The following is a 24,543-nucleotide window of genomic DNA, read 5'->3' on the forward strand; positions in this document are numbered from 1 at the left end:
CGCCGCGCTGTCGCCGCCGCCCTCGCCGCTGCAGGCGGCCGAGCCGGCCGCTCCCGACGCGGAGCCCGCGGGGGAAGAGTGCAGCTGGGCCGGCCTCTTCTCCTTCCAAGACTTGCGGGCTGTGCACCAGCAGCTGTGCTCGGTGAACTCGGAGCTGGAGCCCTACCTGCCTGCCTTCCCCGAGGAGCCCTCGGGCATGTGGACGGTGCTGTTCGGCGCCCCGGAGCTATCCGAGCAGGAGATGGACGCTCTCTGCTACAAACTGCAAGTTTACCTGGTCCACAGCTTGGATACCTGCGGCTGGAAGATCCTTTCGCAGGTGCTCTTCACCGAGACTGACGACCCCGAAGAGTATTACGAGAGCCTGAGTGAGCTGCGACAGAAGGGGTACGAGGAGGTGCTGCAGCGGGCCCGCAGGCGAATCCAGGAGGTGAGGCTACCGCAGGGTCCAGATATCTCCGCCTTGGTGTTACCTTTTCCTTGCTTTGTGACAAAGCTTTCAGAATCTTCCTAAGAAAATGAGGCTTAACCTCTCCAAGGTCTCTAGGACCAGGATTAAAGAGGGTGCAGATTTCCCTAGTCATCTAACTGTGGCTCAGTACTCTATTCTGTGCATTCAGATGTACATGTTTGCGGACACGTAGCTGATGGATTTGGCAAGGTTTTGCTCCCACATTTTTGTTCTTGCAGTGCTTTGCACCAGGATGTGTTGAGGTCTGAATCGTTCTGTTTAGTGGGAGCAGCAACATGTGGTGTTTATTTTGACAGTACAATTTAGGCACTCGAGGCCAAAAATTTCTAGGTTCCTACAGGCTCTGGGTGCTGAATCTGGTGTTTCAAGTGAGGTGATGTTTTCCAGTGGAATTGGAGTAACTACAACTTTTGTTCAGCTTGTAAGTTCTTAGAGTTGGGACTTTAAAAAGCAAGCTGTCTGGTCCTCGTGAGTATTTACTGCGTTGCCATTGCTGGTGTCTGGCAAGACTTGGATGTTTCAGGACACGCCATCTCTCTTTCTCATACCATACACTGTTTAGACAAAAGTAGTTGAGGTTATTCTACTAACTAACTTGTAGCATCAGTGTGTGAGAATTTTTTCACATCTTTGTGACTGACGTATAGGAGAACGCAGATTTCCCCAGCGTAAAAGGAGAATTTTATGCTTGTTTTTATGTTTCAGTATGTTGGTCCAGAATATACCACCAGGATCTATCTAGGTGTGACTATGTGTATGATTCAGGTTATGGAATTTTTTAGTTTTGGAAACACCACCTAAATTCTGTTGTATGGGTATAGGTCAAGTTTGGCTGCTTCAGCTGCCTGCATATATCCTACTGATGTTGTGTGCGCAAAAATGTGTGGTGGCGAACATTTTTTCCTTGGTGGAGTATGAGCATATCTGCTTGCTGTCTGTTTGGATGACATAGTATTGAGTCTTTGTAGGATTCAGGCTGAGCTTTTTCTTAGTGACTGGAGTTACAGAGTATGAGAAAATTGTTTTACCAATGATGAAATCACAAGAGCATCCAAGTGTAGCGTTGTCAGGTAAAAGTTTATTTCCAAACTGTTGTGTTAGGTTATATCGTCGTGATTTTTCTTTTTTCTTCATGGCTATTTAAAAGGCTGAATTCATCCTCGCTATTTTTGGTATACAACTAGTAATTAGTCTAATAGTCTTCCTGCAGTAGTTTTAGTCCAGAGCATATGAAAAGTATGTTGTCTTCTGCTTTTTTGTTTGACTGCATGAATGCTTGGGAGCATGTTCTTGGATTGACTTAGCCTTCAGCTCAGCAGTTTTTATAAGGAGCTGAGCATGACAAGAGAAGGTCCTGTTAAACATGTGGAGTTTGGGAACTGGGTACCTAACTCAAAGCACGTGGTGTTTGTGAGGAAACACTAATTTGGAATTACTGAGCAAGAACTATTTGTTTCTTGGAGAATCTCAACTACTATTTTGTTAGCACCAGTACTACTGGCAAAAAAGAAACCAGTTATCAATAGGCAATGCAAACTTGATCCATCAAGATCTCTAAACTACGTCATCTCGTTCTCTGTTAATGTTCAGAACTTGGTGCAGACAAAATGGCAGAGCCCATGTGTGTATTTGACTACATACAACCTTCCTTTCCCATGGTAACGAATCCACTAGTGTACCTAAAGTCAGTACAGCTGTACTTCTGTCACTGTCAGTTGTGTAAGTTGATCCTTCTTTAATTAAAGGTAGTTCATGTTTAAGAAAAGAAACCAATAGAATGACCTGCTCTTTCCCTCTTGGCTCTCAGATTTCTCTTTTCCTTACCTGTTATTCGTTTACTTGGTCCACAGGAAATGTCTTTCTTTTAAGCAAATACTGAAATTGTTTGTCATTGCAATTCTAAGGAAATGAAGCAATGGATGATGGGTGCTGCTTGGTATTTCTGAAATAAGGTTTTTCATACCTTAAAGAAAACCTACTGAATCCATGTTTCATCTCGCACTTCAATTTACTTTTCCACTGTGCTTAAAGTCTTCCGGTTAGCTGATTCTGCCTGTTAGCTGATTGAAGGAATGTTGAATGGCTGCAAGTTTAAACAATTTTACCTCTTACAAGAAATTTTGGGGAAGAGGGGAAGTGATTGAGCAGCACTGGTAACCAAAATGGTATCTAAGAGCATAATGAATATGGAGGGTCTTTATTAATGTAAAATTGTGCAAAAACCAAGTTTAGAACAGTAAGACCTTGGCTTAACATCTTAAAATATGCCTCTACAATTTATAATTATTTATTTCATCTCTCTCTTTTTTCCAGGAGAGATTCCTCTATGCAGTTAGAATATTACTTGAGAAATGCTTGCAGTTTCTGTTGATTAGATTCTTTGGGGTGGAGAAGCAAAGTGAGCAACAAACCTCTTGTGTTAGTTGTTTCAGCATCCCCTACTTGGCCATCTGTTGCTTTCCATAAGTTACACACAAGCCAGTTTATTTTCACAGCAGTTAATAATTGTTGCTTTTTGTAATAGTCATTTTTATCTCTGTCTCAATTATAAACCTTTAATAAGCCAGAAGAATGTTGCAAGTAGAAACATATCCAAGATGAGGAAGAAAAATAGTTGTAGAGGAACTGTGTGACCTGGAATGAATTTCTTCTGCATAACTTGCAGTTTTGAAATAGCACATCTTCTATTTTTTCAGATAAAACTATTAATTCTGGAATAGTTTAGGAATTTAATTTATGTTAACTTATGTTAAAGTAAAAACTGGTATCTACAGGAACAAATTCTGTTCCACCTCATTTTTGAAAACCTTTTAACGCTTGTTTGGAGCCCTTGTTCATTAAGTTTATGCCTGTTTAAAAAATTCCTTGGGTGCTCACTTATAGGTCTAAGCTCCCAAATGGAGATGTGATATAGAATCAGTTAATGCCAGCTAAAAAGATGTTGTTACTTCAACAGAGAAGATATCACTGAATCCTTATTTGGGATTCCAGCTTCTTGGCCAGTATTTCCAAAATTTCAAACTTTGCTTATAGAAGGCAGAAGTTCACCTCTGTACGCTTGCTCCTGCCAGTTTCCTGTCTATGTTCCTCCTATAACATGGAAGGAGTTTTCCTAGGCTAAGTGTACATGCTTATAAATTTTTGTGAGTATAGTAATATCAAAGATGGCGTCTATCTCTTTGTCAGTGCCATGTTGGCAAAAGGTTGAATGTAGTCACAGTTTTCCTATGATTAAGAGGGTTTGGTGGTTTAGTCATGCCAACAAACATACTCCATTGTACGCTTATCCTTTTACTTGCTCTTGCATAGTGATTTGTGAGGTTGGGAAGCCTGTCTTTACATTGCATGCCTACTTCAGCATCTTTGAATTAATGGCACCTGTGAATCTCCCTGTCCCTTCTAGCTCTTAATTGGTATGGCAGTCTGAAATTTGGTGGATGATAGTCTATATGACCTTGAATGCCAGTCATAAAACTAGTCAGAGGCTTGCTTTTGTTTTCTTGTTGCTCTATAAAATCTATGAATTCTAGTGTCTGCATGCAGACTGTTAAAGACCATTTTGCATCTCTATTCTGTGTGTGTTCTTTTGAATTGCTTTGATACAAAGTTCAGAAACACTTTTTAGTGCACAATTAAATCCTGAAGAATTCTGTAGCTATCTCAAGACTGACTTGAGATTGAGGACCTACTGCTATTTTTAATCTCCTTCCCCTGTATAGTGGAATATTTTACTAAGCACAAGAATAGCCCTGAAAACTTTTATCTTGTGTTGGTTGGCTTAATTTTCTTCTGATTCAAAAGGCTGGAAAGGCTAAGGAAAAATAAGAATCTTTTATCTATTTTGTTACAGTAACAAATTATATGAGAAGAAAATGTAGGGGTTTGGCAGAAAGCTGTGTGGTCACTTTATTTTCTTCTTACATCAGTATGGATACAATTTTTTTTTAAATTACTTTTGCACAGCTTTAGTAGGCAAGTTTTTTTGTTTTGAATGAATGAAATATGATTGTCACATCACACAAATTGGTAAGGAATTGGTTGAGTTATAAATCATGGAATTTCACATTTGTTGCTTTCCAAGGGTGTTATCACGTATTTCTGTTTACATTAAAAAAGCTAAATAATATCTGCAGGTTGTTCTTTGGTTTTGTTGAATCTGTTCTAATATTTTAGTGAAGAATAATATTCTGGATCATCTTAGTAACTAGGAGAATTTTATTTCCTTGCTTTTGGCCATGTGCGTTCACTTCCAAAATAAATGTGTGTATAGTAGGTAGTGGGGCATTGTACCAAAAATATGAGTTTTCCAATGATAAGGTGACCTTTTGCTGTTCAATGATCTACTGCTAGGCACAATGTGATTTAAAGAGAGATTCAACATCCAACTTGAAAATAATGCAAAAGTAAATAATACAAAACACTACAAAAAAGTATTAAGTGTTCCAGTAACACAAAAAAATGTTAGCAGTAGTGTTTCTATCAAAACCAATGTAACATCTTTCTATACAAGAAGCAAAGAAGACTGAATCCTGTATATTAACTGCAATATATAGATTTAGAAGATACATAAGGTGTCTGAGGAAGGAAGGGAACACTGGTTCAGGTTTAACTTTGGGAGCACAGAGGATTAAAATAAAATATATTGTGGATTTTTTTTTTCCTGTTGACATGAACAGAGCAGAGCTAAGACTAATGCTGAGCGTTCTGGAAATCCAAGCTATTTTTGTCTGAATGCTGCTTTTTTTATGTACTCATTATTTGTAGTGTTAACGCTTGTTTCCAGTAAAACTGTTGTGATTCACTTCTGAATACTTTGTAAATAGGCTATTTAAGTACTGAACCAATACTGTAAGTTAGTACTAACCAAAATATAGTGTGTCAGCAGCTGTAGGGCATGGTCTGTAGAACAGGCAAGTAGCCTCCAAGTTCTTAGGAGACAACTACAAGATTATTAGTACTCTGGCTAGTACTTCTGTTGCTGTCCAGCCAAAGGTATTTTCTCAGTGTTTATCCTTGTCAGCCATCATCTTTTTATTTATCTAATTCATAGCAGGCATTATTAGTAGTTATTTCTGGTTGTTACAAACTAGTCCTAAGTTAATAAATATTTTAAAGGCTTGTCATTTTAGGCATTGTAACTTCACACCTGACTCATTCATCATGCATCAAACCCAATAGTAAGGATACTGTGATACATTTTCATATAAACAGAATTAAATATGGAGTAGTTCCCCCATCCCCTTTTCTGAAAAAAAGAAAAAAAAATCTAAGTCACACAGATATTTTGTTTTCAGTGTTTCAGTGAGTTTCTGAATTGTGTTCTTGTGGTGGGTTGACCCTGGCTGAACGCTAAGTGCCCACCAAAGCCCTTCTAACACTCCCCCCTCCTCAGCTGGACAGGGGAGAGAGAATATAACAAAGAGCTTGTGGGTTGAGATAAGGACAGGAGAGATCACTCACCAATTACCATCACGGACAAAACAGACTCAGCTTGGGGAAAATTAACTCAATTTATTGCCAATCAACCAGAGTAGGGTAGTGAGAAATAAAACCAAATCTCAGAACACCTTCCCTCCACCCCTCCCTTCTTCCCGGGCACAACTTCACTCCCGGATTCTCTACCTACCCCCACCCAGCGGCACAGGGGGACAGGGAATGGGGTTTATGGTCAGTTCATCACATGTTATTTCTGCTGCTTCATCCTCCTCAGGGGCAGGACTCATCACACTCTTCCCCTGCTCCAGCGTGGGGTCCCCCCCACAGGAGACAGTCCTCCACAAACTTCTCCAACTGGGTCTTTCCCACGGGCTGCAGTTCTTCATGAACTGCTCCAGTATGGGTCCCTTCTGTGGCCTGCAGTCCTTCAGGCACAGACTGCTCCAGCGTGGGTCCCCCCCAGGGTCACAAGTCCTGCCAGAAAACCTGCTCCAGCATGGGCTCCTCTCTCCAGGGGGCCACAGGTCCTGCCAGGGGCCTGTTCTACTGCAGGCTTCCCACAGGGTCACGACCATGTTCAGGGGCATCCACCTGCTCTGGCATGGGGTCCTCCACGGGCTGCAGGTGGATATCTGCTCCACTGTGGACCTCCCTGGGCTGCAGGGGGACAGCCTGCCTCACCATGGTCTTCCCCATGGGCTGCAGGGGAATCTCAGCTCCGGCGCCTGGAGCACCTCCTCCCCCTCCTTCTGCACTGACCTGGGGGTCTGCAGGGCTGTTTCTCTTACATGTTCTCACTCCTCTCTCCAGCTGCTGTTTCCATCTGTCCCAACTTTTTTTTCCTTCTTAAATATGTTATCACAGAGGCACTACCACTGTCGCTGATGGGCTCGGCCTTGGCCAGCAGTTGGTCCATCTTAGAGCCGGCTGGCACTGGCTCTGTCAGACACAGGGGAAGCTTCCAGCAGCTTCCCACAGAAGCCACACCTGCAACCCCCCCCACTACCAAAACCTTGCCACACAAAGCCAATACAGTTCTGTATAAGTAAGTCCACTTTAACAAGTTAAACACTTGATGATGACATGATACTACTGGAAGATATGGAAGTAAGGTAGAGAGCGCTATATCACTTGAAATTCTTGGACCCTTATAGCAGCAAGGATAATTAAATATGCAACAGCTTAATCATATGGTGGACTCACAGTTGCTGAAAGTATTAAGATGTGATTACATACCATTTTAAAATACATGCTTTAAAATGGCTTCTAGGAGTCCAGTATTTAAAGGACATTAGACCACATTACCATAGTATTTGCGTCTCTCTTTAGTGTGTGTATTAAAACCTTCTAAGTCCTAAGCAAAATAACTATTCACCTTTTAACTGGAAATATTTTATCTTTTATCCTTCTTCCATTTGGTATCTTCTTGAGTAAGTGTTTAATTTTTTCTGCTGCCTTACCCTTTTACTTCTGTTTCATAGGTAGCAGCAAATTGTTTCAGAGATTTATAGACTTCTGATTATAGGTTAATTAGATTTTTGGGTTTTTTTGTCAACCTTTTTGTGTTGTCTCTTTTCCAGTCCTAGTATGACACTTGTTTCAAATTTGAAGTAATTTTTTTTTCTTTTTTTCCCCTTTCTACAGTGCAGTTATGGCATATACATGTAGATAGACCTCATGCATTGCTTTATTAATGCCTTGTTAGTTTGACAAGAGCTAGCTGTAGATGATAAATACTACGGCTGTATCTGAAAACCGTAGAATGCTTAAAATAACATATGTTTCTTCAAAATATGGACAAATTATATATGTACAAAAAAAAGGACATCTGCTTGAAAAATTAGGTCGTCTTTGACGGAACTTAAGTCTTACATGAAAAGTAAGAGTACATTCTGTAGAACATAGCAATACTGTTCAGTATGACCCTTAGTTAGTAATTAAACTTAATTTTTAGAAACTGAAGACAGCAGTTTGCCAGTCTCATAGTTCATTTCCTTATCCAAATACTTGGGAGAAGAAAAAATGAAATAAAATGCAATATAAGCTCTGTTTAACTGCCTAAACCGGAATTGGGGAGCCATTTCTGTCTTGTAGTTGGGGGAGTATTCTGCTGATGAGATTATTTTATTTGATATTCCCCTTCAAAATTCAAATTGTTTTGTTTCCGTAGATGTACAGGTAGACTTTCCTCTGTTTTTTGTTTAAAGTTGTTCTAGTTGGTACACAGCTGCAGCATTTTCATATGCCAGCATATTTTGAAGAGGTGTGAACAACCTATGTAATAAACACTCGTAATCCATTGTGCTCCTCGGGATTCACAGCACGCTTAATTTCTTGGCTTTTAGAGACGGTGTTGGGTTGCCTTTTCTTCGTGTTTACCTTTGTTGTCTTGCATATTTTTTCTCAATTTTTTCCAGCATTATTTTCTTTCTCTTCAACTGAATGTCTTACCTTCAAATCAATGCCTTTTAAAATTGCTTTCTTAATCCAGTAACATTTTTTTCCTCTCCGTTTCTGGCTGAGATAAGTGTTACCCAGGCAGGTTTAGAATTTGAAAGCAGATTCATTCTAGTAATTTCATCTTTTTACATTTCTTTCTATGATACAACAAGACACTGCTTACAGATGATCACTGAGGTTTATGTTCTTTATATGTTTATTGCATATACATATGCAATATGTATACTGCTACCACAGAGCTGAAGAAGGCACTGAAAAGCAGAGGTTTTCAGAAGTGGCTGCACCTATGTTTTTTCCTCTTTGAGGAGGTGCTTTTAATATTCCTTTTTTAATATTAGTAGAAACATACCATTGCAGCCCACCAGGATATTGCTGTTACTGGAGAGAACTTCAGTCAAAGTGAGGACTCAGTCCAACTAAAAGATATATCTGCAAAATTTTTTTCTCTTTTCAAGAGATGAAAACTTAGCCATAAGGAATATGGTAGAGAGAGAAGGAAGATATGGTAGGAGGAGAGGGAGGAAGAATGATGATATTCCCAACATACATATTGACTAAGTGATGTTATGCATCTATATCTGAGCTGTTGCACAAGACTGCTGTCTGCTAAACAGGCAGTAGAGTAAAGTGAGATTGTGGGATCTTGAGCCTGTTGCTTTAGTGGTTGAGAGTGTCTTCTAACTAGGTTCAATCCTTTTCCTCCTTTATTTTCTCCAGAGAAGAATCAACTAGTAACATCTGGTGATACTATAATTTTACTCTGCGTTATTCTATAATGCCACATTGTATTTTTTTAGTATTATACAAAAGCAAGAGAAACAAATGAACATGTATCGGACTTGGTAGAGGAACCTGCACCTAGAAACTATTTTGCGATTTTCGGCAACTGGAGTACTAGGAGTTGCCAGTAGTATAACAGTTATATTGTTTCTTCTCTCTTTTCCAGAAAACAAACAAGCAAAAAAAACCCTAGTTAAAATAAATTAACTTTATTTTTAAAATGCATCACAAGTTACTGTTAATTTGCTATGTAGTAAAAGCTTGTAAATAAGATACTCTGCTGTTGTAAATGTTTTACTGTGTTAAAAATTGAGTGTCCAGAAGTTTTGTCCTGCTACTAGTATTCACCATGTTATAGCGCTTTAGGGAAGGGGTGTATGAGGCTGACGACAACTGTGGGTTTAATCATGTAATGTATACTTATCTAGATTAGAAGATTGAGAGTTTCTGAGGAAGGGAGCCCAAGTTAATATGTATTGGAACAATTTATTTGAATTACTCGTACATCTTGCATAGTACTACCATCACTGTAACCATTCAGAACAAAGATCTTGGATAGTTCACTGAAAATCCCTTCTTTAAGTGCAGTGCTGTTTAATAGCAAACATACAGGAATGTTTTAAGAATGATGAACAAAGAATTGTTGCGCCCTTACAGGAAGTAATAGTATGATCTCATCAGAAGTCTCATGGTGATATTTGCTAGAATATGGGTTAGTCTTTAAGAATAATTGTTGAAGCCCTTGCATAACTTGAAACAGGATTATAAAAATAAAGAAAATAGTCCAAATTTGTTGGGCAGGAGATTGGATGATCTCATAGTATCTTCCAGTCATAAGCTGTATAAATTAATAAGGGAAATGTGTTTTTGTTTTAATTAGTTTGTTGTTGAAACTTGCCCTGTTTCCATTTTCTGAAGAATTTGGGCCTGAAATGTAAACCAAACCATTATTAGTTTGTCTGAAAACTTCATAGAGAATTTTAACACACAGTAGTAGATGTTAACTTGAAACATCTCCACAAATGTCTCCTTGTTCACGATCTCTTGCTTGTCAACTGTGTCCATTATTATGAGTAACCTCTTATTAGAGGATCATTTATGCAGTTTGGATTTTACTTTTGGATTAACTCTTTCAGTTGTAGGCAGAAAGGTGTTTTGGTGTGAAGACAGCTTCTCTGGCAAGCTAGTTTTTAAAATCATCAACTGGAGCTGTTCAGAGTAAATGTAAATAGAACACTGGTGGTGTATCTGCCTATGTCTCCACTCACCAGTTGCAAACATTTTGGCAGAGGTTGTTTTCAGTTAAAAACCTCTTACTGGTAAGACCCTATCTCAGGGTTTGCTTTCTATCCTTTTCTGTTTGTGGTATTTGTATAGTAAAAGTTATCAAATGTATGGATTTTTTTGTTGTTGTTGTTACATATGGGGCAGACAAACATTACCCACTCAGAAAAATTTGAATGTTTAGTGGACTTTTTTGTCAATGAGTTGCTCCTGGAAAGGTGTTATAAAACACTTCCAGTCATTCAGCAAGGTTTTTTATTTTTTTGGAGTAAATTGAGTATCTCTGCTTTCTTAAATGATAATGGATAATTTTGTTTGTTTTATGCTACTGTTACAGTACTTTACAAAATGTGTTAGTAGACAAATGTTTATATGACCTTTTGGAAAAAATGCTATGATACTGGTGGGAGGGAACTGGATGGCTGTTTTTTTTCCGTTGAAAAATGTTGTTTAAATAATCAATTAGCATTTGTTTGTGATGACTTACAGAAAATTTATGTGGGTCATCTAAAATTAGTAATAGCACAACTTTTCACATAACAGCATTGCGTCATGACTTGTTTTGAGCTACTTTAGGGAGAGAGTATTGCAAATGATTTTTCAATAACTTAGAATCATAGATTATTATGTTAGAAGGAACCTCTGTGGATTTTCTAGTTGAACGCCATGCTTAAAATAGAACTAATTTTGATTAGGACTTTTTTTAAAAAAAAAACAACAACAGACCAAACATTAAATAACATTGCTTTATATCTGTTTTAAGGAAATTTAAAAAAATAAAAAGAAATATATTAATTCAGTTGTGAAACTTTTGACAGAGAAAATCTGTAGATCAGTTTTCAAAGTTTCTCAAAGTTTCTAATTTTTCTACAAATAGCGCTGTGGCTTCAGAGCCCAAGTTCTTCAGCCTTCAGTAATGTGATATTTGTTTATAATCATCAGTTGTCAGATTTTTAAATTGTACCATTTTGTCACTTCAGAGTAGTATAATTCAGCAAAAAATCCCTATGTGGGAGGAGTTTAAAAAATCCCAAACTACTTGCAATATTGAATTAATAGGTAAATGGTATGTATTATTTCAACTCTGTTTTATCATGCTGCTTTATCATGCATGGATTTTATTTCTCCATAACATTTAAACTGTGTATCCTTTCCCCTTCATTTCTCCATGAAAACAGGAACAGAACCAACCCAAACAGGTAACACCACAGAATACAAGTCTGTGTTCACCTGATACTAATATAAATTTCTTTTGTCTGAAATGTTGTGCTGTTATGAAAGTGATTTAATAGCTTGTTGTTTACATGATATTTGCTGTTAGAGGAAAAATAGTGTGCATGATATGGGATTTCAGGAGTTTCTTGATATCTTGTTTAGCCTTTTGTTAGTAATAGTGAGCTTGTAAATGCGTTCTTTCTTTTGGGCTTTTTTTGGATGTTGTATTGAACTTTTAAATAAAAAGCCGCATTATTTTAGCTTAGAAACTTTAAAAATTGCATTTAGTCGTGTAAAATGCTGTTTCCCTCTTAGACCTGCCTTTCTGTGATTTCACCATTGTGTAAGGTGCTGTAGAGGTTGAAAGAGTGTTGAACTATACCAGACTCGAGAAATCACACAGGGGGCTGTTTGAGTTATCTGTCAGCTGTCATCCAAGTTTTAAAGGTGGTTCATCAGCCACGTTGTTGAAGGGAGCTGAAGAACTGGATCATCAGCTTGCTAGTGCTGAAAGACGGGGATCCTATTGCTTTCTATGCTCCCCCCTTCAGCTCTGTGTTCCTTCCTGTTGTGCTTCTCTGCCCTTGCGGTGTGCTGATTCCACTCAGTAAACCTCAGTAAATTAATCCAAGAGAAACTACAGAAACAGCTTTCTGCCAGATGCTCAGTTAGTTTGTTGAAGGGTCTGAGAAATACCAAAGCCAGTGCAGTGGAGGAAGAGGGCTTCTGAGAGCAGAAGGAAAAAGGAATGGGGTGGAGTTGGAAGAAGAGAAGGAAAAGGGGGTGGGAAGTAGGATCTCCTTTGATAGGAACAAGCCATTAGCTCAGCTTAGCTTTAAAAAGTAAATTCACCCATACCAGTGGTTTGAATCTGGTATTGTCACAATGCTTCACCTGCTTTGAATTAGATGTAAAAAGCCTAACATAAGATTTATCAGACATTTGAGAATATCTGCTACCATGCCAAATGCATTGTAAAGCTGGTAAGAGTAATTCTGTGCTGCTGTTATGATTCCAATGAGCTGACTTCAGAGTCACAATGATTATACCTCTTAAATTTTGTTTCTTCCCATCAAAATGTTCACCTTTGTTTTCATGAGAGAACATTTGCTCTTTAGCGGAGTGGGTATTTGGCTAGGCCTGTATCCTGACATTGCAAACCTTACACAGAGAAGAGTTTTAAGAGTAGCATTGTAATACCTGCTAAGTAAATGTATTTATTGTATGCAAATATTAGTTTGTTTGGACAGTTGTCTGTTTTGAGGCTCTTGAATATGTTTTCCTGACTAATAAAGCATAGTTCAGAAGCACAGAAGAGGGTCTGTGGACAAAAAGTTAATATATTTTATGGCACAGCATGAACACTTAAGTAATGTATGTTCTGAGTCTTCTGGCTTTGGGGTTTTTTTGAATTGGTCTCCTGCAGAAAAAAAAAAAGACTTAGAACTCATTAGGACATGCGTAGAATAAGATCTTTGCCAAGCCTTCAGGGTGAGGTGTTGCCTAGAACTCTTTTTATTCAGAGTTACCATGTGCCAACTGATCAGTGATTCATTAGTGACTTTATCTTTTAGTTATTTTGCCCCTTTCAAAGGGAAGGAGTCCCAGAGTGCCATAACAACTTTGAAATACAGTAAAGAGATCTAGTTTATTTGTCAAATTACATTACAATGTAAATACTTATTTCTTTGTTACTAACAGCAGAAAAAAGCCTAGCACTCCTGTACAATGAGTGCTCCTATGCAATTAGCCCATGTTTGCTGTGATTTCTGTAGCTGATTTGTGGCTGTGCTATTCTACGTAATATACTAAATTCAAACAAGTACATGGTTTTTATAGACAGTCATTTGGCATGACAGTGTAACTCAGGAGTGGCACAGCCACATCACACAGTAAGGTAAGGTGATCAGACAAGTACCATCTTAAAATAAAAGCAACTTTACCATGATGTTACACGTATGTTAGTCTTGTTTACAGAAAAGGAGATACATAATTTTTAATTGTTGACGTCTCCCCCTCTTTAGCTTTCAGAAGAGATCTGGTGTGCCATACATTGTTGTCAGAGTTGGCAGCGTTAAGCCTGAGCCTTATATATGAGCCTATATTCCAGCAAGTTTATATATATATCTACATACAGTTCTGCTGAGATTTCTATTTAGAATTTCGGGTGGGAGGAGAGAATTTGCATTGTTCAGTAATGATGCATACATGGAAATAATGTTTTGGCTCACTTGGCTACATTAAAATACTACTTCAATTTTTCTTACTCAGTTCAGTTCGAAAAGAACTTTTCTACAGACTTTTATTACAGGTGGTGTATTGAAATGAGGTGCATGTTGGTAGGCAGTGTAAATTAACTTGACAAGAATAATTGTTACTGTCCTAAGAGCTGTTAACCTAAGTAAAAAGATAACCGATTGTTTTGGGTTTGTGTGGTGGGGTTTTGGTAGCAGGGGAGGGGCTGCAGTGGTGGCTCCTGTGAGAAGCTGCTAGAAGCTTCTCCAGCTCCAAATCGGACCTGCCTCTGGCCAAGGCCAACCCAAACATGTTTAAGAAGGGGAAACCTGCAGCAGGGGAAGAGATTGGAATGTGAGAGAAACCCCTCTGCAGACAGCAAGGTCAGTGAGGAAGGAAGGGGAGGAGGAGCAGGGGAGGAGGGAATGCCCCTGCAGCCCGTAGTGAGACGTCAGGCTGTCCCCCCCCAGCCCATGGAGGGGAGCGGGGGAGCAGGTGCCCACCTGCAGCCCGGGGAGAAGCCCACGGCGGAGCAGGGGGATGCCCCCCAAGATGGCCGTGACTCTGTAGGAAAGCCCACACTGGAACAGTCTATGACTGAAGGACTGCAGCCCACGGAAAGGACCCATGCTGGAGCAGTTTGTGAAGAACTGCAGCCTGTGGGAATAACCCATGCCAGAGAAGTTTGTGAAAGTTGGACTGTCTCCTGTGGGAGGGACCCCACAGTGGAGCGGGGGACGAGTGAGGAGTCCTCCCCCAGAGGAGGAAGGACCAGCAGAGACACTGTGTGATGAACTGACCACAACCCCATTCCTCGTCCCCCTGTGCTGCTGGGGCGAGGAGGGAGAGAAAATTGGGAGTGAAGTTGAGCTAGGAAGGAGGGAGAGCAGGGGGAAGGCGTTTTAAGATTTGTTTTTACTTCTCATTATCCTTGTTTTGCTTTCATTGGTAGTAAATGAAATTGATTTTGTTTTTTCCCCAAGTTGAGTCTGTCTTTTGCCCGTGACCATAATTGGTGAGTGATCCCTTCCTGTTCTTGTCTTGACCTATGAGTGTTTCTTTATATTTCTCCTCCTCGTCCCACCGGGACTGGAGGGGGGAGGAGTGAGTGAGCAGCTTCGTGGTGCTTTCTTGCCTGCTGGGCTTAAACCATGACACTGATTTGAGTGAAAAGAGGCCAGGCAATCTGCAGTGTGCTGGTCTTAGCCTTCTGGTGTGCTCCTTCATAGTGGATTGTCCTTGGCCACCAGGTGCCCACCAAGCCACTCCGTGACTCCCCCTCCTCAGCTGGACAGGGTGAGAAAATATGATGAAAGGCTCATGGGTTGAGATAAGGAAAGGGTGATCACTCAGCAGTTACTGTCACAGGCAAAACACCACAGGCTGCAGGGGAATCTCTGTTAAAGCACCTGGAGTACCTCCTCCTCCTCCTTCACTGGCCTTGGTGTCTGCACGGTTGTTTCACTCACATATTCTCACTCCTCTCTCCCAGCTACTGTTGTGCAGCAGGTTTTGTTCCCCTTCTTAAATGTGTTCTCCCAGAAGCACTACCACCGTCGCTGATGGGCTCGGCCTTGGCCAGCAGTGGGTCCATCTTGGAGCCAGCTGGCATTGGCTTTGTTGGACATGGGGGAAGGTTCTGGCAGCTTCTCAAAGATGCCACCCCTCTAGATCCCTGCTAGCAAAACCTTGCCACCTTCACCAAATACATCTTTGCACCCATGTAGTGAGGTACATGGGGTCTTTGCAAGGAGGTAAAAGACTGTTTTAAATAGGGTTTAAAAGGAATAATGTGGCTCACTTGAGATGAGCAGCTCTTTAGAGGCCTAGAAGATGCATCTTATGGAATTGTTCCTTTTTATTTCTTCTGTTTTAAACACCCTGTGTTTACTTTCCGGTATCTTTTGGGGGGTTTGTTTTGTGTGAATATGTGTTTGCTGTTGTTTCTTAGCATAACTGCAAACTTTGAACTTGTTTGTTGTGTGTGTTTTATGTGTGCATTTGGTTTGATTATTTTAATTAGCTCAGTCCTTCTGTAAACAGCCATTTAGAAAATCCCCCCCAAATCCAGACAATAACCTTTGCAGTGCATCAGCATACACTTCCAATTACCTATCTTCAGAAGCCTGGTTGAAAAAATTGGACATTTTTGTGCACTCAGTAGGTGGTTGATTGCTTTATGTACCAGTTATAAACTGTGTGGTTTCCAAATAACTTTAATATGGAATTCACTTATTTGTATCTTCTTTTAATCTTAAGGGGTTAGACAGATCTAGTGCTGGTTCCAGCACTTCTCATGCTGGGCAGTATTACCTTAATTTGTTTATGCTATCCCAACTGTGTATCTATCTTTTGTATTCTTTTAGATGATTTCTGCCCCAACAGTAAAATATATATTAGGTCTTTATTGGAGAGTCAGGCATTGGCCCCTTACTGGGGCATTCATCTGCTACAATAATGCAAATGGTCTTTTTATACTACAAATGTAAGGATTGTTGATGGCAATGCAATCATGCAAGCAGAAAGCTAAATGTCCTGGCAAGGTTTGATCTTTTAACCACAACAGGTGACATGTAAATACAGGACCATGCATGTATGAGAGAGAAAAGCAGTTTGCCTATAGTACAGATTGCATGGAGTTTAGACTCCTGCTCATTACCAGGATGTGTGGGAGTGTGGTTGCTATCAACAAGATTTTTTGCTTGTTTGTTTGTTTAAAGATAGCTTAAAAAGAGAGAGAGAATAGAAACAATTTTAAGCACATTCTGATATAAGAAATTGCAGTCCAAGTTCAGTTGCTAAAATTTTGCATACAAATTTTATGTACTCTGGAGCTTTACTTCTTTGGAACTCATTGTCTTGAGCTCATTGCAGACTGTTGCAAGTGTATCAGCAGGGGGTTTGGTATTTTACTCTTAGGACTGCTGTTCAGTGGAAAGGATGGAGTATCTAAAAACTGTCTGCAGTACTGTACTTCTCTCTAAAAACAACTATCCTTAGTTTTACCTGTGCTATTAAATATGCCGCTTCAATTAAAAATCTTTAGAATTCTTCCAGGAAATGGCAAGTAATACTGTCAGGCTTCTGGGAATATAAATCCATAGGAAAATAGGGTATTCTGTAATTACTATTATTCCAAAAATATGAAGAAGCTTAGGAAGAAACTGAAAAATATCTTTATGTCCTGTTTTAGCTAAAAATGGTGTGTGTCATGTTGCAGTGTTTTCATAAAATACACAAAATAAAATAGGAATCACAGGGAAAGTTTTGGGAGGAATAGCAAAGGAAATGTAAGACTTGACTCTTTAATGATTAAATCAAGCTTTGGATTATGCTCCCAACTGAGGTCAACCTGCACATATTTACACTGTCTGCTGTAATGCTTTTCAAGCTTTATGAGCAAAATATTTTTTTAAAAAATACCGAAGACAGAAATAATCTTTGTTATATGGCTCAAGTATATGTGCTGTTAAATTGAAAAAAATGTATTTCCTGCTGGTGAGAGTCTGTGTGCATAATAGTTGCCTAAAATATATGGATTCATTTGGTTTTGAACAATGTAACATCTGTGAAACATGATTCTTAAAATAAATGCAGTATTCAATGGGTATAGCGCTAGTAAGGCCTATACAGGATGTTACTCTACTCTCCTCCACCCACTTCTTTAAATAATATAATTAAAAAATTGTGAAAGTCAAAAAGTCATACTGAGACTGTTGAAGTAAATGGAACAGTAACACTGAATGTCTGTGCTGAGAATTAATCATGAGTGGGGCATAAAACATGGCACAAAACCTGTTAATGTATATTATGCTAATACCTTGAAAATGGCGTAGTTTTAAGATACCAAGTTGGTTTAGGCATTCGGCCAGCTTAACCAGTGTCTCCATCTTAGAAAAGGTTACTAGCTGAATTCTCATGTTTCTAATATAGTGTATTGTCTAGGTACTGCCTGTGTGAAAATTGGAACATACACAGTTAAACTACCTGTGAGTCTATGGAGGGCCTGGTTTGCCTTTTGACATTATTAATTCAGTGGATTCTGTGCTAGACCCAGTGTTATTGTTATCCGATAGTCTGAATACTGTCTGGATGGCAGCCAGCTAAAAAAATGCTTCAGCTGACTTTGATGCAAAACAGGAAAGCTTCCATTGGACTGCTTTATAGAGCAAAGTGGGATAAGTCCTCTATGCAGCCAGGTTAGTATCATCTGTCTCCTGTGTCAGTGCCCCTTTAAGGTTGGTGGCAATAAAGCAGCCTGGACTTTTCATCAGGCTTACAAGGCTCTGTCTGGAAGCAGAATCAAAGCTCTCAGTCTTCTGTTCATACCACACTGTATTGGTGAAGACTTGGTGATTGGTAATCACATCAGTTGCAAAAAGTGAGAGAGAATAGTCTGATCCTTCTGTATTCCTTTAACCATGTATAGAGAATCATAGAATCATTTAGGTTGAAAGAGACCCTTGAGATCATCAAGTCCAACCGTTTACCTAACACTGCCAAGTCAGTCACTAAACCATGTCCCTAAGCACTACATCTACCTCCAGGGATGGTGACTCCACCACTTCCCTGGGCAGCCTGTTCTAGCGCTTGACAACCCTTTCAGTGAAGAAATTTTTCCTAATGTCCAATCTAAACCTCCCCTGGTGCAACTTGAGGCCGTTTCCTCTTGTCCTGTCACTTGTTACTTGAGAGAAGAGACCGACCCCCACCTCACTACAACCTCCTTTCAGGCAGTTGTAGAGAGCGATAAGGTCTCCCCTCAGCCTCCTTTTCTCCAGACTAAACAACCCCAGCTCCCTCAGCCTCTCCTCATAAGACTTGTGCTCCAGGCCCCTCACCAGTTTAGTTGCCCTTCTCTGGACACGCTCCAGCAACTCAGTGTCTTTCCTGTAGTGAGGGGCCCAAAACTGAACACAGGACTCGAGGTGCGGCCTCACCAGTGCCCAGTACAGGGGGAAGATCACTGCCCTGCTCCTGCTGGCCACACTATTTCTGATACAAGCCAGGATGCTGTTGGCCTTCTTGGCCACCTGGGCACATAACTATAATTTCAAATACATGTCATAATTTCTCTGTGTTGTTTTTCTTTTTCAAAACTGGATTTTTTTCACACTTCTTCTGTTTCTTCTTCCTCTCATGTAACTTTTAATCCAAGTGAAATTTGAGGCAGCACTTTTATGGACTTGATCTGACAGGACAAAATAATTTCAGTGTGCTTTGAGCTGGTTTGCAGCCTTTGTAGAAAAGGTTAATGTTCATGTGTTTTTCACCAAAACACTGTCTGAATAAACTGTAGAAGAACATGTTAATAGATGGATGGGTGTAATGGAGCTGTATATAACCAATGCTGGCAGCCTGGTAGCCTTCCTGCCTGTTTTGAAGAATATCCCTATTCAGTAGCTCTTTGGTCTTTGGTGCAAACCAGGTGAGGTGATGCTCTTTGGTTTCCAAATCAGTTTTTGTGTTTTGTTATGTCTTTTCTGGCAACTGCAGTTTAAATGAAATTTTGTCACCATTTTCATTTAGAAAGTTCTTCATTGGGCACAGGAAGTGGATTCTGTGTGCATCATTGCCTTAGGAAGGAAGAATAATTGCCTACCTTGTGTTAATAATTTAAGAATATATATATTCTGTATGAATAACCCGCCCTCACTTGTATTTTTTTATTGAGGGTTTGGTATTTCTGAAGGAGTTGAGGATTAAGCTGAAGATTGGGGTAACCCCAGCAGCAGACCAAATAGAACTGGACATGAACAAGACCTTGAAATGATGCCCATCTACTTATCTTCTGTATGTGCAGGAATATGGTGATAATTCATTACTTTATCCATACTGTTTCCAGTGATGGACATGATTTTCACTGAACAACCAGTTATATGCAAATACTTGCTTTTAGTGTCCTTAAGATGTCTTTGTACTATACTGATGGTCATAAAATTGAAATGGTCCTTCATTTCCCGGCACTTTCACTCCAGCTTCTGCAAAGTTGTGGCTTTCTTCCAGAGTATCAGAACTATTAAGCAGGCCTTAAGAATGGTCTGTAAATGAAAAAAAAGCCCTGCATGGTATTGTTCTGTTCCTGGAATAAGATCACTTAAGATTCTCCTTTAAATGGTGGTAAGTTTTCTCTAATTTTTGTCATTTTTTGTTGCCCTCTAGGATTTGTATCTTAGTAGAATAGTAGGGTTTCACAATGAAACAAAGGTGTAAATTTATTTAATGAGAAGATACTAACAGCCTAAGCAACTACAAGGAAATTAACATTACAGGTGCTGTAGAAATGGTGCTAATAATAGAGACCCTGCTTGTAATGGATGGCTTGAGAAGAAAGGTTTGGTTTTTCAGTACCTTAACAGAGGGATTATTACAGCTTTGGGACTGCAAGAGGGTTTTCTGATAGTGCCAGGGGGAAGTTGTAGGAGAAGGCCTGAGTATGGCAACTCTGTTTTTAGGCACTAGCAACAAGAAAGAGGAGCTGAGGAAGAAGGTGGCTTTATAGGCTACATGGTTAAAAGAGCTAGTGGGCTGGAATAATGCTTGAAATCCATAGGGACTTAGGACTCAAACCCAAGAGCATCGGGGATGACTTCTGTCCCTATAATTGCGGGTTACATTATGTGTGTTTAACCCTGAAAGTTCATAAAATGTCAGTTTTACAGACTGCAAGCCACAAACCACTACCCAGTACTCTGTGAGAACTCAAATGCCACAAAATATTACGTGCTGCTGGAAAAGAGCAGACGGACAGAGCAAATGACCTTGCAATAGGAACAATTTCCTAGGTGAAATTGTTTAGGTAACGTAACAAATGGCTTCATGCTGCTGAGGAACATCACATCTGTTCTACACCATCTCTCCCAGACCTTTCATCTGTGCTAAGCCTTGCTGAAGGAAAGCTCTTCCGAGCTTGTCATCTGACCATTATCTTAATGCTGAACATGTAAATAAAGCTACTATGAGGCTCTCTGCGTTCTGCGCTGCATCCTTTCTCTAATCTTGGCCAATCTTTAGTGCTTCAAAGGAAGCCCAGGTGGAGTTATGGGGATCTTCAGAATCAAATTTTATGTTATGAAGAAAGAGAAATTTTTTCTTACCCAGCCAGGTAACTGAAACACAGCATAGTAATATAAATGTAATGGAGCGAACCAAGTAGACAGTATGGTAATCAAGAATTCTCTTGACTGTCCTGGGATATAAATGAAGCAGACACCAAAGGACTGTTGACCAAAGCTTCAATTTCTAATCTGCAGCTCCCTCTATTTTATCTTCTAGTTACAATACTTGATGGAGTTGAATATCCTGAGAATATTTCATGTAGGCTTGGCATCCAACCTGAATGAACAGCTAGAAGATACGATGTGCTTGTTCCATAGTGTTCTTAATTTATGTTAAGTTTAAATAAACTTGAACTGTGAATATATGTTTTTGAGATGATAATAACAGGACAAGAGACTTTGACTTTGAAAACTACCTAAGAGGGGAATTAATTTCAGATAATCTTGTCTTTGTAAATACATCAAGCACTCCGTATGTCTGTATGAGATTAGTTTTTGTTAAACAGTTGAATATTTTTTTAGAAATGGTAAAAGATTTCCAGCAGTTTATGAGGTCTGCCCAGGCAAATGCCCAAAATAGGTGCAAAAGAGACATATAAATTAAAAACGTACATTGTAGCAAATTTGTACAAACAGATGGATTTCATGAGAAATAAAGGAAGGAATGGATGGACTTTGATGTTGTGTTCTCTTATATGAATTAAAACATAAATTATTTTGAGTATTCTTTTAAAGCTTATAATACTTAAATAATATCCTTTTAAAAAAATATCTAATGGGAACTTCATGTGTTTGAAATTTCATGCCTAACCTGTCTCAGCTAAAATCACAAACGAGAAGGCAAAATCATCAGAAACGCAGATCACTGTTTTGATTCATATAGATTGTTCTCTGTATCTGGAGCTGCACTGATATAATGGGACTGTGTGAGTCCAAAATACAGACAGGCAAAAACAAAAACCCCAAACACCAAAAAAACCCCCCAAAATCAAAATGTGACTTCTTTTGTCTCCTTTCCTATCATTCCTTCCTGACACCTGAAAGTGAGAAATGTGTGAAGTAGCATATCTGATTACTACGTTATGGATTTCTTGTACTAAGTTGCTTTTTGTGCTGTCTTTGTGGTCATATTCATTACCTTCCAGGATTTTTTGAAAGAAAAAATCAATGGGAGTGCTGTACACTTTGAGTTAAGGTTATCAGAGACATGCTCATACTTGACTGGCTAAATTCAAGATGTGGGTGGGGATTAAGATTTTTTGTTTATTTGTTTGTTTGAGGGATTATTTTGTGGGAGAGGGAAGATAATACAAGAGGCTAAAAAATGCTTTTTGAATGACTGTTGCTTTTAGCAGGAATGTTTGAATCTGTTCACTAAAATTGGCACTTTTTCTGCAGCTTCTGGAAAAACATAAGAACACGGAAAGCATGATAGAGCTGCTTGAACTGTATCAAATGGAAGATGAAGCCTACAGTAGCCTTGCAGAAGCTACCATGGAGCTCTACCAGTACTTACTACAGCCATTCCGAGATATGAGGGAACTTGCGATGCTTAGAAGACAGCAGATAAAGGTATGGTAAAGGTAACTAAACTTCGTATTAATGGGGAAATCATGCTTTTTAGCTGGTGTTTACTCTTTAGTACTTTTATTATGCAGTATATGCAGTGATGGTTTCTCTACTAGAAGTTGACCCTATTTTTCTGGTTTCTCCACTCAGAGGAGTGCTTTTGAAGAGTGAGAACATCTCTGACCTATATAGCTAACCATTACCTGCTTAACTTACTCTGTTAGACTGTTCAAATTCTTGTTGAATTTAATAAGTGAAGCTTAGAATTTTGTGATTTCTGGGAATACCGACTAGTATATAAAATATGAAGAGACATACGTACAGTATCTATATTAGTGTTAATTCGTTTAAAAGATTACACATGAAGTTACTTTTCCTTTTAGTTTTCTGAGATAATCTGATAAACCATGAGAATTCAGTAGCTTTTCATCTAATGTTGTGAAACACTTAAGCATGAAAGTGTATTAGAAGTATAAAATTTGTTGTATAAGTATGTAATTTGTAACACTTTAACAGTATATTTTCCTAAGAGCTAAAAAAGTACAGCCAGCTGAAGAATACTACATTTTGGTAAAACTGTTTTATAATGAGTAAGTTTGTTTTCTTTAAAAGTAATTCTAATTTTAAATACTTAACCAAAAATAACAAATTCGTCTTTATTGCATATCAGAAGTACTTTTGATAAAATGATTAGTTCTTATGCAGATTATAAAGACTGTAGCCTTCTGATTCTTCCAAGATTTGTGTTGTAACATAGAAGCTAAAATGGGTTTGTTTCATTTAATCTGTATTCCAAATGTCAATTTATCTCAGCTTGGTTGTCCAATTAGCCAACATTGGTTTTACTGGTTTCAATTTAAAAATATAGTGCTTTTCTTTGGTTTTGAGTATAGAAAGAGGGAGGGAGGCAAGAGAATTTACGATTCCAAAACTGGTTTTATTTTGAGCTATTGCTCAAAAAGTGTCCCTAAAGTAATTTTTCAGAAAATTCAGCAATCTGAAACTGACTTGTTGAGATAATGTGATGATATTTGAACTAAAAGTGCTTTTTTTCCCCAGATGATAAATGTTGCTGCATAGAGAATTGTGATGAGTATTTTTTTCTGATGTATTATACGGTTGAAGATTAGGAACACTACATTTAATAAAAGGCCTTCTTCAAAGCATGATGAAATAGTTCCAATTTTATTTGAATTTATAGCAGAGGAAAAGATTTTTTTTTGTTCTTTTGTCAAACAGGCAAAGGTAAATATCATATAGAGTGGAAATACAAATTAAGAGTTGTGTTTTGGTTTGGGTTTTGGGTTTTTTTTAACCTCAATGATCTTGTGAATTCCAGTTTTAAAATACCTTATTTTCTATTTTTCCTGAAAAAATAATCTCGGTAAACTTCAGAGGCATGTTCTGTGGTTGGTTATTTTAGTCGTACATAGTTGTATCTAATGTACATTAAGTTCTCTTCCTAACTTGGCAGTTTTTGCATTATAAAACTTGGTCATCTGTACTGTGTGGTAGAGAAAGATGCCATCTCTTGTTTTTCATGTCATTGTTTGAAAGAAAGCAGTACTTGTATCTATGATGACAAAACATATATTACACTGAGTAGCTAGGGTAGAAGAATTGCTTTATAAATAGAACTTGGGCATGAAATGGTTCGTGTTAACTTGCTGCATATGTTTTTCTGGCAGGCTTAACGGAACAAAGATCCTTAGGTTTCAATAAAGCCTTAAGGCTGGAGTTAGCTCCATTTTTGTGCATAACAGAAGTATTTCTGATGTTTACTACTTCAGTGAAATGGAAGCTGTGAACGTGTAATAGTGTTTACATACAACGAGTGACAAGGAGGAAGATAAAGTTTGGATGTAGGACAGGGTAAGGAAGGAATAACCTGCAGAATGTGTTACTAAAATGAAAAAATAAGTTACAAAGATAATTAAGCTTGAATACAAATATCGGTATTTAGTCAAGATTGCATATGCCTTCTGTAATTACTTTATTTAATGTTTTTAGACCTTTTCTCTATTAGATGTCTGT

The 24,543-nt window shown here is 38.7% G+C and overlaps 1 protein-coding gene across 1 annotated transcript in view; it reads left to right on the forward strand.

The window, feature by feature from the left end:
- Positions 1–34: 34 nt before the first annotated feature.
- Positions 35–24,543, forward strand: part of JMY (junction mediating and regulatory protein, p53 cofactor) — a 64,635-nt gene continuing 40,126 nt past the window's right edge. The window contains exons 1-2 of the mRNA XM_010582860.1: positions 35–430; positions 22,339–22,512. Of these exons, the coding sequence (XP_010581162.1) occupies positions 197–430; positions 22,339–22,512 (408 nt within the window). The 5' untranslated portion in view covers positions 35–196. The remainder of the gene's footprint in view (positions 431–22,338; positions 22,513–24,543) is intronic.

This window comes from Haliaeetus leucocephalus, unplaced genomic scaffold (genome assembly GCF_000737465.1).
Source record: "Haliaeetus leucocephalus isolate CR32 unplaced genomic scaffold, Haliaeetus_leucocephalus-4.0 Scaffold849, whole genome shotgun sequence".
Classification (NCBI taxonomy): domain Eukaryota; kingdom Metazoa; phylum Chordata; class Aves; order Accipitriformes; family Accipitridae; genus Haliaeetus; species Haliaeetus leucocephalus.